The following is a 17,026-nucleotide window of genomic DNA, read 5'->3' as shown; positions in this document are numbered from 1 at the left end:
TAAAGCTTAGCCCGTTATTAAAAGCTTATTTAGGTTGGACATTAGCATGTGGTAAAATATAATTAGTTATTCGTTAACCTGATATAAAATTAAGGTTTAGGTTCGAGAGCTCATCCTAGTGTTAAAAGCTCTTTAGGATTGTTTGAAGCTTGAAGACTAGCTGCTCCAAAATTCTTGTAGAAAGGAGAATAACCACTTCGATCCACCATTTGGAAGGAAGACTCTCCTCTTCATTCCATAGTTTGCTGTTTAGTTGGAAGTTAGCTATAAACTTCTTTTTTCCTTGTATAAGGGGGTTCAAGAGTTTAACCTACTAAAAACTCTTAAGTTTATTGGATACTCTCAAGATCAATCCTTTGGGAGATGAATATGTCTTTTTTCTTTGTTTGACCGAACCTCTATAACTTTTGGCGTCTTCTCTCTTTTCTTAACTCTTTAATTTCCACACTTTACTTTCTGCAAATATATTTTCTGCTAAATAACTCTAGAGTTTTTATAAAAATATTTTCTAACTCTAATTTTAATTCTAAAAGTTTTTAAAGACTAAGCTTTTCAAAAACACACAATTCACCAGTCTCTTGTGTGTGAAGTCAATTGTCCAATAAACCAAATCTTTTTCACTAACACGTCCCAATCTAAAATATCATAGCTTGGTTTTGTCATGAAGTTTTGTCAATCTAGTGATGCATGACCAACAACAATGGAACCATTTAAAATATAAAACCCATACAGTTTTGACCTTTTAGCCATAATCAAGGAACATTTCCAAATTTCCAACACTCCATGATCAATTATAATTTAATAACCTAGATCATCGATCATTTCTTCTTGAAATGACCAATTTTATGACAAGTGAAACATTTTAACTTTGACCAATCAAAACCCCTGGACTTGGACTTTGACTTGTATTTCTTCTATATTTGGTTTCTTCTACGCTCACTCGTTCCACTTGAGACCCTCAAGTCTTTATCATTACTATCAATCTTTACATCTTTCATCTTTGATATCTCTTTCGACCTTATAGTCGATCAGAATTCATCCAAGATGATAATACATTCCTTACCATAAATAAGGACATATTTGAAATGCTCAAAGAATTTTGTTAATGAGCTTAACAAGAGTAGAATCTTTTCATCGTCCTCATTCTTCTCCTCCTTCTCCCCATCATCTTCCTCCCCTCCTCCTCCTTCTCATCATCATCATCATCACCATAAAGCATCGTCTCAATATTGTTCAAGTCATCAATGATCTTGTGAAAGTTTATAAATTTCTCCATAATGGATTTGTTCTCCACTTTTCAAAATGGTTCAATATTGACCCACATCTCAGTCCTCTCCTAGTCTATTTCCTTAAGACTTTATTTCCAAGCCACAAGATAATAACACTCCTGGTCTTATCCACCATCTCGGTTTTCTCTTCATTTGTTAGGTTTGCATGCATCAATGTCTCACCCTTCAATGTTTCTGCACATTATGTTTAAATTAAGATTGTTTGCATCTTTATTTACACAATCCAAAATCATTATCTTTAGAAAAATTCTCGATGTTACATTTGGAATCAATGAAGTTCACTTGTAAACTTAACTAATTTACCCCACATTGACCATTATGTTCTAGTCAAATACAATGTGATCTCGCTAATTTTTTCTAGAACATTTTAAAATCAATCACTAGGAAAAATCATCGTATTAATCTCACGTGCACGTAAGTTTTTTTAATGAAAGTTATCTTCGATAAGCTAAGTAGCTTATAACTTAAAGCTTACACTTTTTAAAAAAAAATCATCACAATTATCTTTATTTAAAAAATCAAATATTAGTTAAATATAGTTTTTATATCATATTATATTTACATTAATGTATAAACCTTTTTTCCTTAACTATACAATCAGATTTTACCGTTAAATCATAAATTAAAACTAAAGTTAAATTACTAATTCTATTGATTAACGAGTAAAAGTATATAACCTAAATTCTCCAACGAGTAAAAATAAGATGACCTAAATTGTAATGAAGTTTTTCTTTCTTCTTAGTGCTGGACTTCATTTCGTATCCGCGTACCTTGTGGCTTACACGCCGATATACAAAGTCACGTTTTTTATGCTAACAATCATTATTCTTTTGTTTTATTTTTTATGGAATTATTTCATCTCAATTATTGAAACCTTCAAAATCATATATGTACTATCATAGTATCTCCTTTCAATCAATAAACACGTTTAAAAAATTCAAATCAAGTTTTTTAAGAAATTAAAAATTGGTCGGGGCCAAACACAATCAATTTTCAATTTTTTTAACAATTAAATATTTTTTATTGATATCTGATTTTGCGACGAATTAATTCAATAGATTAAAATCTTTTGAAATCTCATTTAAAAGTAATAGCAAAACTCGGAATTTATATTTACAAATAGTTTGACACAACACAATCGAAATAAAAGATAAGGAGTGGGACCCAAGGTTAGTTGTTGCTTCACATCCGTCAAAGATGTGTACCCGCCCAAACACTTCTCCCACGGCATCTCCCACTTAGTGAGTATAAATAAATGGTGTTGTGTGGCAACATTTTCAGATAATAGAATTTGAAAAAACAACATACCATACTAATTAATCACTCAAATTCAGTTATGGATGCATGCAAATTGCAATCGAGAATTGTTAGTAGCCAATTCATAGATAAAAAAGAAGCCACCAAAGACCGTTCTTCTGCTGTTGTTCAAGCTGTGATTACTCGTGAAAATTTTAAGGTTAAGTTCCCTCAATTAATCACTACTTATACACCCTTGCTCCTACCCTTGATAGAGAAGGAAAATGAAGTTATTGTAGAGACAGACAGTACCAATTCTGCTGGAAAATTTGGTAGGTTTGGTGGAACCTTTGTACCTGAGACACTTATAATGTCCTTGAAGCAGCTGGAATCTGAGTTCAAAAATGTTCTCGGTGATCAACTTTTTCAGGTAATTACCATCACTAATTTTATATATTATTTTATCAATTCATTTTTAATTAATTAATAGTTCTTTTTTGTTCTCACAGGAAGAGCTAACAACAGGATTAAGAGACTATGCTGGCAGAGAGACACCATTATACCATGCTCAACGGTTGTCGGAGTATTACAAAAGCAAGAATGGTGGCAAAGGGCCAGATATATACTTAAAAAGAGAGGATCTCAACCACACAGGCTCTCACAAGATGAACAATTCTCTTGCACAAGCTATGATTGCCAAGCGCATCGGTCGGAAAAGTGTAGTTACTGCCACCGGTTCCGGACAACACGGGCTTGCAACGGCTGCGGCGTGTGCAAAACTTGGTTTGGAGTGCACTGTCTTTATGGCTGCAAAAGACATGGACAGACAGTCATCTAATGCGCGGTTGATGAAGTTGTTAGGAGCTAGGGTAATCTAAACATAACCATTAAATTTTGCTAAAAGAGTAAAAAAGTAGCTGATAACTGATAACTGGTCGAGTTTTGCCTCTGCCACTATAGTTTAGTATGGATGAGTCTGAAAATAACCACCTTATTATATAATTCATGTAAACATATAGGTTGAAGGTGTTCATGGAAGTTTCAAAGACGCATCATCAGAGGCGTTTCGCTATTGGGTGGAGGATTTGGAAAACAGCTACCACTTGACAGGTTCAGCGGTGGGACCGCACCCATGTCCCACGATGGTCCGTGAGTTTCAGTCAGTTATTGGAAAAGAAACAAAGAAACAAGCATTAGAAAAATGGGGAGGAAAACCAGATGTTATTGTTGCATATGTTGGAACAGGATCTAATGCTTTGGGGATCTTTCATGAATTTATATCAGACACTGATGTGAGATTGATTGGAGTTGAAGCTGGTGGTTTAGGGTTAGAAAGTGGAAGACACTCTTCAACTTTAGCTAAAGGTGAAGTGGGTGTTTATCATGGTGCTATCTCTTATTTATTACAAGATGATTATGGACAAATTATTCAACCACATTCCATTGCAGCTGGGTAAGTCCCACCAATGCATATTTTGGATAACATAAATTATAGGTTAGTATCATCTTATAAAATAATGTTATTTTTTTCAATTATTTTGTAGAATGGAATACCCAGGAGTTGGTCCGGAGTTGAGTTTCCTCAAAGAAAGTGGACGCGCAGAATTTTGCGTCGCAACTGATGAAGAAGCTCTTGATGGTATATAATATATTTCATTTGATTTTGAAAAAAAAAAGTTATTTTAATCAAACTATGTACACATATATTAACAGTTTGTGTCCAATGAATTTGCAGCATACGAGAGATTATGCAAGTTGGAGGGTATATTTCCATCTCTGGAGGCCTCACATGCAATTGCTATACTTGATAAGTTGGTCCCTACTTTACCAAACGACAACATTAAGGTTGTTGTAAATTGTAGTGGGCGTGGAGATAAAGATGTAGATATACTCTTCAATCATAGAGTAGCACAATAGCACACTATGGAAAATGACATTATACAACATTGGTTCATCGTATATGTTACTGTTTAAGAGTAAATCAAAGTGGTCATGTTAGTTGAAAAGTAGTTAAGCTACCTGTAAGCACAAATTGAATATGTATGTGCAATGATGCATATATATAAGTGTCATATTCATGAATAAAATGGTCAATTACATTTTCTCAAAAAGTGTTTTCTTTTAGGTGTGTGATCATCTATTGAGTTGTAACATGTGGTATATGGAGCTTCAAAGTCCGTGTCCCAAACTTTAAGATTTTGTGCATTGGTTTTTGAAACGTAGGTTTAACATATATGACTTTGACTTCAATGAATTTTGTCAAATTTCTTTTTAAGAATTTCACCTAAAGTTTGATGAATTCCGAATTAATCTTGATGAACAAGAATCAATCTTGACGATTGACTACTCCTCTTATTTTTCACTCTTCACTCAGTAAATCAATCACACACTAGTTATAAGATTTCGCTGCACAACAATAATGAAAGAAGAAAAGAAAATTGAATTTGGGGAAGAAAATTTTAGGGTTTTAGAGAGAGAGAGAGAGAGAAGAACTTGTTTCTACAGAGTTTCTCTCTGCTCTCAAAACTGACTTTTTTAATTCAATTGTGCAATTATACTTCTATGTTGTGTTACAATCAATAATAGGACACCTCCCTATTTATAGACTAGGATTGCTTGCACTCCAAACAATCTCTAACAAACTAACTAACTCAACTTAAAACACAAAATAAAGCTAAGTCTAATGAATATGTCAAAGACACACTTCTTTCAACAACTATTACACTTTGACACACCATGCATTTCCTTGATTGTGTCGAAATTGCTGCATCGACACACCGAATTACATTCTCAATACACCACCTAATTCATTGTGTCTAAGCTATCTACGTTCATCATAGATCTTAACTTCTTGAACACTTTGACATGCACTTCTTTCGTCATGATGTCTGCAATCTGATTCTTAGTTATGCAGTGTTCCAAGTTCAGCTTCGTTTTTTCTACTTGCTCTCGAAGATAATGGAACATCATTTCAATGTGTGTGCTTCTTCTTAGCGCTATCATATTCTTCGCCATATTGATAGCAGATGTGTTGTCGATCTTCATGGTAATTGCTCCATGATTCTTCTTTGTAATCTCTTCGACCAAATTCACCATCCATGTTGCTTGACATGCACAAAGTGAAGCAGTTGTGTACTCTGCTTCATACAACGATAGTGTCACTATTGGTTCCTTTCTTGAACTCCAAGCAACTGTTGCACCACCTAACATAAACACATAGCTAGTTGTGGATTTCTAACCTCAACATCACTACACTAATTTGAGTCAGTGTAATCCACTAATTTGCATTATATTCTTTCTTCAGCTGCAAGAAATAAAATGCCATAATCGAGAGTTCCTTTTAGATACATTAATATCCTCTTCGTCACTACTAGGTGTGATACATTTGGCATTTGAATGAATCTACTCACCACACCTACATTTTATGCTAGATCACGCCTTGTGTAACAAATATATCAAAGTGATCCAATGAGTCTTCTATACTGCATTGGATTAACATCATCTTCATATGTGTCTTTCGGTAGTTGAAATCTGAGCTCATCTGGAGTCGAAGTTGGGTTGCAATCTTGCATCTTAAACCTCTTGAGTATTTCACCTACATATCTTCTTTGGTGCATCATCAAGCCTCTACTACTCTTGTAGGATTCGATTCCAAGGAAGTAAGAAAGATTTCCCAAGTCTGACATTTCAAACTCCTCACTTAAGTCATGTTTGAAATCTTCGATCTCCTTCTTGCAACTCCCTGTTATGAACAGGTCATCGATATAAAGACATAACATAAGCAATTAATTATTGCTTCTTCTTACATGTACTCGATGCTCAATTGTGCACTTCATAAATTCCTTCTCCATTAGGAAACTGTCTATCTTCTTATTCCAAGCTCTTGGAGCTTGCTTAAGTCCATACAAGACTTTATGCAACCGGTATACCTTGATTTCTTGGTCTTCTTTCACAAACCCAACTGGTTGTGCAACATAAACTTCTTCATTTAAGGAGTCATTCAAGAATGCACATTTGAAATCCATCTGACACATATGATTGCTCATGTTTTCTAGACCAACAACGAACCTGATTATTTCGATCTTAGCAATAGGTGCAAAAACTTCATCGAAGTCGATTCCTTTTTTATGAAGAAATCATTTTGCCACAAGTCTTGCCTTGTGTCGAGTTACTTATCCTTTAGGATTCAACTTCACCTTTTATACCCACTTCACATCGATTGCCTTCTTAACTTAAGGAAATTCGAAAAGGGACCAAGTGTTGTTGACTTCGATGGACTTCAGTTCCTCACTCGTCGCTTTTACCCACTCTGAATCCTTCAATGCTTCGACTGAAGGAGAATTTCCATCCAAGGCGCAGCAGAATTTAAAAATTTCTTCATTTAGTGATCCTTACGAATGGGCATGATCAGTGATACAATCGTTACCTCTTGTAGCGATTCAAACCTTTGGTGCAGATCTCTTGTAACGATCAAAACCTTGGATACAAATCCATGGAGCGATCACGAACGTTGAACGATGACAACGTCTCTACTCAGTCCACACGAACGGGTTCCTTTAATCTCAGTGCTAGCTGGTACGAATGAAGGCTTTGAGTGAGAGAGAGAGGGAAACGAAATTCCAAGTCTTCACTTGAGTTTGAGTCTGAGTGACAATGCTTCTACCCAAGGGTTCTATTTATAGAACCACTTGTGTGGGCTTCAAGCTAAAAAGCCCACTTAAGTGTATTTTGACCCATATCTTATAATATGCCAAAATCACTTAAGAATTTGGTACCTTACCATATTTCGTATTCTACTTAAGTACACCGTACCTTACGATGTTCCTTAGTTACTCTATCTCTCATCAATCCGTCCTTTGTGTGTGACCCTGTAGGTTTTCGCGACGTTGGCAATTATATTAAATCACGCATTTAACATAATAAACAGTGAGCGGTATCTAGCAACACATCACTGCTACCCAAGACACGAAAATGTCATGTGATCTAACAAAACCTCCTGTGATAATAATTATGTGTATAATTACCCCTTTGCCCTTATGTCTATATTGAACACAAGGTATAAACCGTGTCATCCTTGTCCAGTTCAATATTGGGCCCATAGACATTTATCCTGTTACGCAGGATGGGCAAATTCCATCTAGGTCACTCATGTCCCTCAACATGCTTCGTGGAGTACCCATCAACTGTCTTTATGGTTATCCAGTTACGAACAACGTTAGATCAGCAATAAAGCACTCAACTCTACATCTAGGATCCATAGTGGTTTTAGGTCGAAGAGTGGTATACACCATTATCACCATGAGAATAACTTATGACACTTTGCATAACTTTCTATATAGTATTCTCATAGCGGGTCAATCCGGTATAAATATTACTCTTAATATTCATACCTATGTTTAAGACTTGATAACTCTTTATCCATGATCCATGAGATGTGATCATCAGTCTACAAAGATAATAGTCTTAATGCTTTAATGTTATCCCACTTCACAATAAAGCTCGACTACGGATACTTTAAGAGTAGTGTCCTTATGTTTAATGTGATCTCATGATTAAGTCATACTTGATACATTAAACTGACTAGCTATTCTAGGGACTTTATTAATCAAACATAATAAAGAAAAAGCCTTTTATTAATTAATAAATAATTCAATACAAGTACCAAAAGTATTGTCCTATAGGGCTTACACCAACATCGGCTGCATTGACTGGTTTGACATCTGCATAAAAAGCATAGTGTACCAGCTCACCTTCATCATCGACCACATCATCTGATATAATCATACATTCTTGCAACCTTGCACACATGTGTCTTATTCTTTGAGGTCTGCTTGTGCTTGCTTGACCTCTAATTTATTCTTGTTGAACTTATCTTTCGACTTCATTTGTTGGTTCTTCACATAAGATTCTCACTGGATCCTTCTTTACATTCTCAGTCCAATCCCATTCTTTAATCCCATCTATGATCATGTCCCTACTGATCACAACTTGTTTGTTCCAATACAAAGGGAATACTTGTCCGTTGAGTCATCTCGTAATGTATTCCAGGAAGATGTCTACTTAAATTGATAATGATCAGCTGTTGACTCACTACTTCCAGGATAGTCTGACGATAGCTGCCCTCAGATGGTACACGGGCCTAGACAGTGTTAGCATTCGTACTTTCAGCGACTTGGGTGAGGCCTTTGTCAAGCAGTATAAGTACAATGTTGATATGTATTTGGATAGAGATCAGTTGAGGTCGATGTCCCAGAAGGACAAGAAGACATTCAAAGAACATGCCTAGAGATAGAGGGAGTTAGTTGCTCAGATTAGTCTGCCTCTAGAAGAAAAAGAGATAACCAAAATTTTCTTGAAAATGCTGAGTTCATTTTATTATGAACGTATGATTGCAAGTTCCCCCACTGATTTTACTGAGATGGTAAACATGGGGATGAGGTTAGAGGAAGGAGTCTGGGAAGGGCGCCTGTCCAAAGATGAAGCGACAACAAGCAAGAATGTGGTGGTAGCTTCTCCAAGAAGAAGGAATAAGATACTAACGCAGTATCAGCTGGGAGGCAGAGGAGGCCTAAGGCCAGGAAGGGTTCTCAATCCTGTCAGTATCAACACCAAGTATCATCAGTGATTCTAGTTTTTTCCAACACTTCAATCAATTAATCAGTTCCAATTCAAAAACAACATCAACAACAACCACAACAAAGAACCAACTACAACAACAATCATCAGCAGAACTTCGAGAGGGAAAAGATAACTTTTGACCTGATTCCTATGACATATGCAGAGATGTATTAGTCCTTGATAATCAAGAATCTTATCCAGCCGAGGAACCCTCCATAAAATCCCGAGCCACTGCCATGGTGATTCAAACCTGATCTTCATTGTGCTTTTCACCAGGGAGCTCCTGGTCATGATATTGAGAATTGCTATCCACTAAAGTATGAAGTTCAGAAGCTTGTCAAGAGTGGTATGGTGTCCTTTAAGGATAGAGCGTCAAATGTCAAGGGAATTTCAGGGTATTTGATGCACGTCGTATCAGAAGATCTTTGGTGGCAATGCATAAGGACATTTGCTTGGTTAGTGATTGTGAACATGACCATGGTGGTTGTGTGATCTGCAGTGTGAATCCTCGCGGATGTATAATTGTCAAGAGGGATATTCAGAGATTGATGGATGAAGGTCTTATTCAAATCTTTCAGTCTCGGCATTTGGGTAATGATGTGAATGTGATAGTGCCAGTATTCAAGACCCATGAACGAGTAGTTATTCAATATGATAACAACAACAACAATAATGTCAAAAGATCGGTATCGTTGTTGGTTATTCGGTTAGCGGACCCCGTCCCCTAATCATCCAATAAAGTTGTGCCATACCAGTATAATGCCACTATGATAGAAAATGGTAAAGAAGTTCCTTTTCCAGTTGCAGATTCATTGGTAAATATTACGGATGTAGCGAAAGTGACCTGTAGTGGTCGGGTGTTTAGTCCAGTGTTTCCGAAAGTTATGGAAAATACATCAGTGGATATTTCACTAGTGGTTATTACAACATCCGCATGTTTCTCAGGGAAGGATCTTAGAGGTGTCTGTGCAAGCAGGGAGATTTGAGTCTCCAATGCCTTGTTGTGAGTGGTGAGGGGCTCGACCACAGTGTTCAACTGTGTAAGGGTTTCATTAATATAGAGACTTTGTTTTCTAAACTCTTCATTCTGAAGAGTTTGTGTATCCACACAGCGTTCTATCATAGATTCTATCCTAGATAAAGTTTACGTCGCAATGAAATCCTCCATTAATATTTCGAGGTCGGATTTATGGAAATCTTGCGGTTCCTCAAAATACTGGAAGTGGTAATCGTAGAGAAAATTAGGGTGATACATAGTAATAGATAAGAGAGTTCCTTAGTCTATGTGGTGCAACAACAGAGTCACAAAATTGACTAAATTATTCCCCGGCAACAACACCAAAAACTTGATCGCGACAGGCGTGTCTGTCGGATATTAACTGCAAGTGCATAACCTATCGTGTAGTTTTAAAATAGTATCGAGCCCACAGAGACTAATGGTCAAGCTAATGTTATATATTGTTGCAGTGCAAAGCTAAGGCTAAAAGGTATAAGCTTACAAATGGAAACAAAAATATTAATTTCTAACATTTTAAAAGTTATAATAACAAATGAGTCCGGAAAATGGATTCCGCGTACCTAAGGGATTAGGTAGAATTGGGCACTAAATATGATTCTATTGCGTTATGTAGAAAATATCGACTTAAACGTCTCGTCTCACACTCTCACACCATTGACAAAGATCACACCTCATAACCACAGGATTTTGCTCTCACTCGCCCGTTCTAATTAGAAAGCGTATTTTGAAAGTAAATGAGATCCTAAACGATTCCTAAAGCGCTCTCACTGTTTTTAGGATCGATGCCCAGTTTCCAATATCGGGTTCCTTCCTCACACTCTCGCGTTATCGGATTGAACCTTAACTTGTCTCACAGTCTCGTGCCAAAACAGTAAAATATACAATTGGAAACTAAAGCCATAACATAGTTAAATCATAAATTCGCACCTATTATTTCTACCGAGTCTCATCGGTAACGACGATCCTCATATGCCAAACTCAGAATAAATTAGCAAGACATGATATTATTTGGGAGCATCATAATTAAAATATTCAAAATTAAGAGCAACATTGCATACAAGTAACTAAAACAGTAAAACATGCAAATATCAAAAGCAATAAAAAGAACCTGAAATTGCGTAAAATAAAACTGGAATTAACTTGAACTTGAACTTGAATTAACTTGAAAATAAAATAACGACATGCTTGTTCTTTGATCCAAGAGTATAGTGAGAAATAAAATAGAACAGGTGCGATAATCCCTCGATGTGAGTTATTGTCACTTTTACAGGTAATTTATGTTTAATTCTAAAACGCGATTTCGGCAGCGCTCCAACACTACTTGGATACCTTCAAAAGTCTCCCACAATTCTATTTATAGAGGTTTTGAGACCTGATAACTCCCTTGGATCGTGCATGGAGAGTGGAAGGAAAATAGAGGATAAAAAACGGTCAAGAACTGCCCACTAGCGCATTTCTATTACCGCGTGATAATGGCGAACGCCATTAGGGAAACGACGAACGCCATTCCTTCCATGTTTTAAATGACGTGGTAGCAAAGTGAATGGAAAACACCATTTTCTAGATGGCGAACACCATCTGGACAGAATGCATGAAATTGGCTCTTTCGCACCTTTTTAGCTCCTATTTCGTTCCTTTTCCGCAAGGCTTCCAAAACTTCAATGAAATCGGATAACAACTGCAAAACAAATAAAACGGAAGTAAAAGACGATAAAATGCATAAAAACATAAACGGATATCATGTGAAATGAGCCTAAAAACACAATAAGATTTCTCGTTATCAATAGGCGGGTTAGAATAGGTTTTGAGCCTTATATCCTTTCCTTCTAAAACCGTGAATCAGACCACGTTACAACCCTCAAAAAATCCAATTGAAGCGGAGTATATTTGAAAAGCATACTATGGAAATATCGCGTTAAGCTGACTCCTAAAGATGTGTTTGTCATCTGTATTGATACTAATATGGCATTCTAAACAATGATTCATTCACTAGATGCCATAATCTCAGTGAACACACTTAAGAGTTTCAAAACTTGCATGAGCATGACATTACAATTATCATTCTTAAAATGAGCATCTTACACTCAAACAGTCATTTGACATCAAGGAAGCTTACATATTGGGAAAGTTGATCAAATTCCTGATCTCCCATAGCTCATATATCTTCAAGAGCCAGTCAATCTGGGGTAACCACGTCGAGATTCGACAAATCTCTCAAAATTAGTCGAATAGGGGCAAATTTACTTCAAGGCTCATATTGGGACAGACCACCTCAAGAGCACGAAAAGTCAAACACTCATAAGATGGTCAATCAAGAGAATACAGTTTTAAGACGTTGGGGGTAAGCCAGTTTGAAATCTTCAGATGTTGAGACAACTCCATAATTTGTAATTGGGGGCAATTGGTGCAGATACCCAGTACATTGGGGCAGAGGCAGGCTACGCAGGTACAAACTCTCTCCATGTTTCAGACATAATCCAGAGGTGCTACAACAACTATTGAGCTTGAAATAGGTGTCAGAGAATCATGTCAGTATGACCTTATCTTAGCCCAGAGTTCTCACCACCCTTTATATGAGCATCTGACTTAGCCATTACATAAATCATTATCATGCATAAATCATGTCGTTTCACTCATGCATATCATTTGTATGGCATAACATGAAACCGTACAAACGAGAAAAATCAGAAATCTAGTTTCATTGACCCACCTAAAGCCTAACCTTAGCTTGGCAAACCACAAAACTCATCACATTACGTCCATTTTCAACGGTCAAATTTTTGGATACGTTAGTATTTAATCCTCTTCTACCTTGAATACCTGAAAAGCTTCCGCAATTCTTGTATGCATGTTCAAGAAGATTAAATAAGGACAACTGTTGTACCCCAAAATTTGCCCTCCCTTTTTGCCTTACATCTAACTTATAACTTGAGATCCAACTAAAATCATCAACGAATAGTAAATAGAATTGAATAAATTTTCTATTTTTTGAATTTGCTACAAATTAGCTAAAAAAATTATGGGTTCAAGTATGATGTTGATCTTAGCCATGTGACATGTCACGTCACCATCTTTGCCATGTTGGTACTACCATGTGTGCGTTCAATCACCAAAAAACTTCCATGTGGCGTGCCACATTAGCTTATGTTAAGAGACATTGATAGGAGGGGCCAAAAGTGTGGACAAAAAATATTAGAAGGACCATTCTTTGAAAAAAATTTAGAGATTAAAAGTGAAAATCGAAATACTTATGAGGACCGAAAACATATTTAACCCTGCTTATTTTAATTATAATTTTGAAAGTTTAAAGTTTGATATGAGAAAATATCTATTTTTTTGAGTTAGCTAAAATACAAATTATATTAACGAATACTTGATCCTATTTAATTTTATTTAATTGACATAATTCTAATAAATAAATAAACAAATATAATAATTCAAGAGGATTAGCGAAAGTAATTTAAGTAAACTACTATCTCATTTATAAAAATTATAGTAGTTAATTATTAAGTACAAGTATGCCTATGTGACAGCAAACTTTGAGATTTTTTTTTTAAAATAATCAATTATTTGAATTTAATTTCTTAAATAATCATAATTTCAATTTATTTATCAAAATAATAGTGTTTCATGCACACGTCTAAAGCATGTGCCAGTTGGACTAACGCATGTATTTTGTCATTGAGCAGAGACGTCATCACCATTGACGCATGCATGCAGTGTAGTTAATGCAATTGGCGCATGCTTACTATAAATGATGTGCATGCACCATTGCATTGCATGTGGCGCAAGCTTTATGTATTTTTTTTAATTTTATAATTTATACTTATAAATAATTAAAATAAATAGGTAAATGAAAAATAATTATTAAAATTATGATATAAAGTTAAAATACATAACAATTGAGAAGAAAATCAATGATCCGTCCGATTGAAACGTCCCCTGTTACACATCCTGGTGCGTTAGCCTGCCTTCGAGGTCTCCCACGATTTCCCTGAGGTGTTTAGGGTCTTTGAGTGCTGACATGATGTAATAGTGGATGGTGTGAAGGTCCGGTGGAAGGTTCAACGGTATTTGATAAATTTCACTACGCCAAATAAGGGAAAAGAGGGCGCTTATTTTGGCCTATAACAGCGTTTTTAAGCGCCCTCTAAAGTGGCGCTGGCATAGGTAAAGACAGCGCTTTGTTTTCCTGGAGAAAGCGTTGTCTAAAGTGGCCCTTTAAGGGCCACATTATAGTGCGCTTTCAGAAAAAAGCGCCCTCTGGAGTGGTCCATAAAGGGACACCTTAGAGGGCGCTTTCTGGAAAAAGCGCCCTCTAAAGTTGTCAATGTAAAGTGTTTAGAGGGCGCTTTCTGGAAAAAGCACCCTCTAAAGTTGTCAATGTAAAGTGTTTAGAGGACGCTTTCTGGACAAAGCGCCCTCTAAAGTTGTCAATGTAAAATGTTTAGAGGGCGCTTCCTACAGAAAGCGCCCTCTAAAGTGTTAAGCGCCCTCTAAAGTTGTCAATGTAAAGTGTTTAGAGGACGCTTTCTGGACAAAGCGCCCTCTAAAGTTGTCAATGTAAAATGTTTAGAGGGCGCTTCCTACAGAAAGCGCCCTCTAAAGTGTTAGTTATTTTAAAAAAATTTGTTTGAAAAACAGTGGATATTTAATTGGTAACCTGTTCGCATGCTGCAAAAGTGTAAAATTCATATTGATTTCATCCTTTAATCCAATGTTATACACCATTAATCCATTGATATATACAACATGAATCCATTTATATACAACATTAATCCTCCATATATACAACATAATATATGATTCTTTGATCAACAATATACAACAACATAATCATGATTTAGTAAAAGTACAACAACAATATACAACATATATACAACAACAGCATACAACAACAACATTCCATACATATATGTACAACAATATACAACCTAGCTATATGATTCTTTGATCAACAATGAATTGACACAATTCATCCTTCATTTCATCCAAATGAGCTCTTGAGTAAGATTTGTATTCCTCAAAGTACTACAATTAAGAGAATAAAACATATTCATGATTTAGTAACAAATTAGATGAAATATCCGATAATATTAAAATAAACCCTAAGTTATTATTCCATACCATTTTTGGGATGTCTATACGATTCAACGCAATGATATCTCTCATAAATCTCAATACAAAAAATCCGCAATCGACCGAATTATTTTGCTGAGGACACTACACAGAAAAACAAACAATATATATATAGTTAATTTCTTACAAACACTATTATAAGCAAAAAAACAAACACTATTATAAGCAAAAATAAGATACTTAATATATACCTGAACTCTGATCCAGGTAATGTCCTTCCTATTGCGATAATTCTTTTTCGATCTAAATTTTATTATTGCCCTAACAAAATAAAAACGTATATTGAGATCAATCTGACAGACATAATTAAATATACAAATACACACGAATATTTAGGGGAATTTCACTTACGCGTCAACCGTCTTCTTCATACTCGGATATTTACTCCAATCACCCGATAACGAATCGAGATAATACACTATTAGTCTCGAAAGATCCATAGCAATCAACACCCAGTGACCACTGTAAAATAAAACAAAAATTTAGATGAATGAAAATTTTCTACGTAAAAGATATACATAGATTAGAATGAAATTATTAGAAAGAAAATCTAACCCGTTGCCAGAATTAAACGGTAAAAAATACAAACTGGGTGTAGTATTATCGCCGGCCGCCATGAATCTATCGACTAGATCATTCTTTACGGATGTTGGATTTTTCGTTATTAACGTTGCGTTGATACGGGAAGCAGCAATAAAATTGAAACGGTTACACAATTCTGTTCCCCGCAGCAATGTTACATACATATACCTTAAATAGAAACATAATAAACATTAGACTACTCATTAAAATGTGTAAATAAATTGTTCAACTAAGTAAATTATAGATTGATCGGAGTACCATATGTATGTATGAATGACAGCGATGCCCAATTCGTCGTGTTCAAAAAGTTGTTGCATGTCCTCCTTTGCAATTATTTCGAAATGAGCAGCTCCAAAAACACCTTCATCAAAATCTATACTACGAATGGCCCCGTGCATAATATCGGACTCATTCACCATTTTCTCAAGACGCATCATAATTTGAGATTTTGTCCCGGACGTCGTTGGAGGAATATCGTTACCAGCTTTTTTCAACTTTCGACCGGGAACCTAAAAATTCATATAAATTAAATCATGACTTTTTGTGATGCAACAGAATCGTTGCGTATATAATTCAATAGGTATATATATTTGTACCTCTTTTAGAGATGCAACCGACTCGATGCGTCTTGAAATCCCTTTACCAGCTTTATGCGTGGGTCTTGTAGGAGTCTAACATTACCATGTAATAAGGATTGATTAAATATCATAATTGTAGCTGAATTGAAATGTGAATACTAAAGATTCATAATCATTTAGAACATATATACCTCGGCATCTGGGAAAATTAGATCTGACGGCCATCCAACAAAGGATCCGACTGCTTCTCGCATCAACGTTGTCTCTGAAACAACGTCAGGTAATGGTAGAAGCACGTCGGTATCTAATACAAGGTCAACCGAAACTTTCATATATCCCACCGGGAGGGGATTATGGTGAAGTAATTCACCCGAAGTGTTGTGCACTTTTCCCTTGCCAACCATGCGATAAGTTGGTGACGATAGATACAACTGACAAGGTGAAATGTCCTAAACCAATAATAAATGTTATTGTTAACGTGTATATGTGTCAAGTAAAAAAGTGTTATTTTAATTTCATAATAACATATATAATTACCTCGGGAAATTTCGGTTGACAATTGATAC

The 17,026-nt window shown here is 35.7% G+C and overlaps 1 protein-coding gene across 1 annotated transcript; it reads left to right on the top strand.

Annotated features, from left to right (window-relative positions):
• The first annotated feature begins 2,561 nt into the window (after positions 1-2,561).
• Positions 2,562-4,636, top strand: LOC127076831 (tryptophan synthase beta chain 1). The gene is made up of 5 exons (XM_051018622.1): positions 2,562-2,955; positions 3,035-3,394; positions 3,545-3,978; positions 4,070-4,164; positions 4,261-4,636. The coding sequence occupies exons 1-5, from the start codon at positions 2,626-2,628 to the stop codon at positions 4,440-4,442; spliced, it is 1,401 nt and encodes a 466-aa protein (XP_050874579.1). The 5' UTR covers positions 2,562-2,625; the 3' UTR covers positions 4,443-4,636.
• Positions 4,637-17,026: the final 12,390 nt, after the last annotated feature.

This window comes from Lathyrus oleraceus, chromosome 4, assembly GCF_024323335.1.
Source record: "Lathyrus oleraceus cultivar Zhongwan6 chromosome 4, CAAS_Psat_ZW6_1.0, whole genome shotgun sequence".
In the NCBI taxonomy this organism is placed as follows: domain Eukaryota; kingdom Viridiplantae; phylum Streptophyta; class Magnoliopsida; order Fabales; family Fabaceae; genus Lathyrus; species Lathyrus oleraceus.
This window is presented reverse-complemented; position numbering and strand designations above follow the sequence as displayed.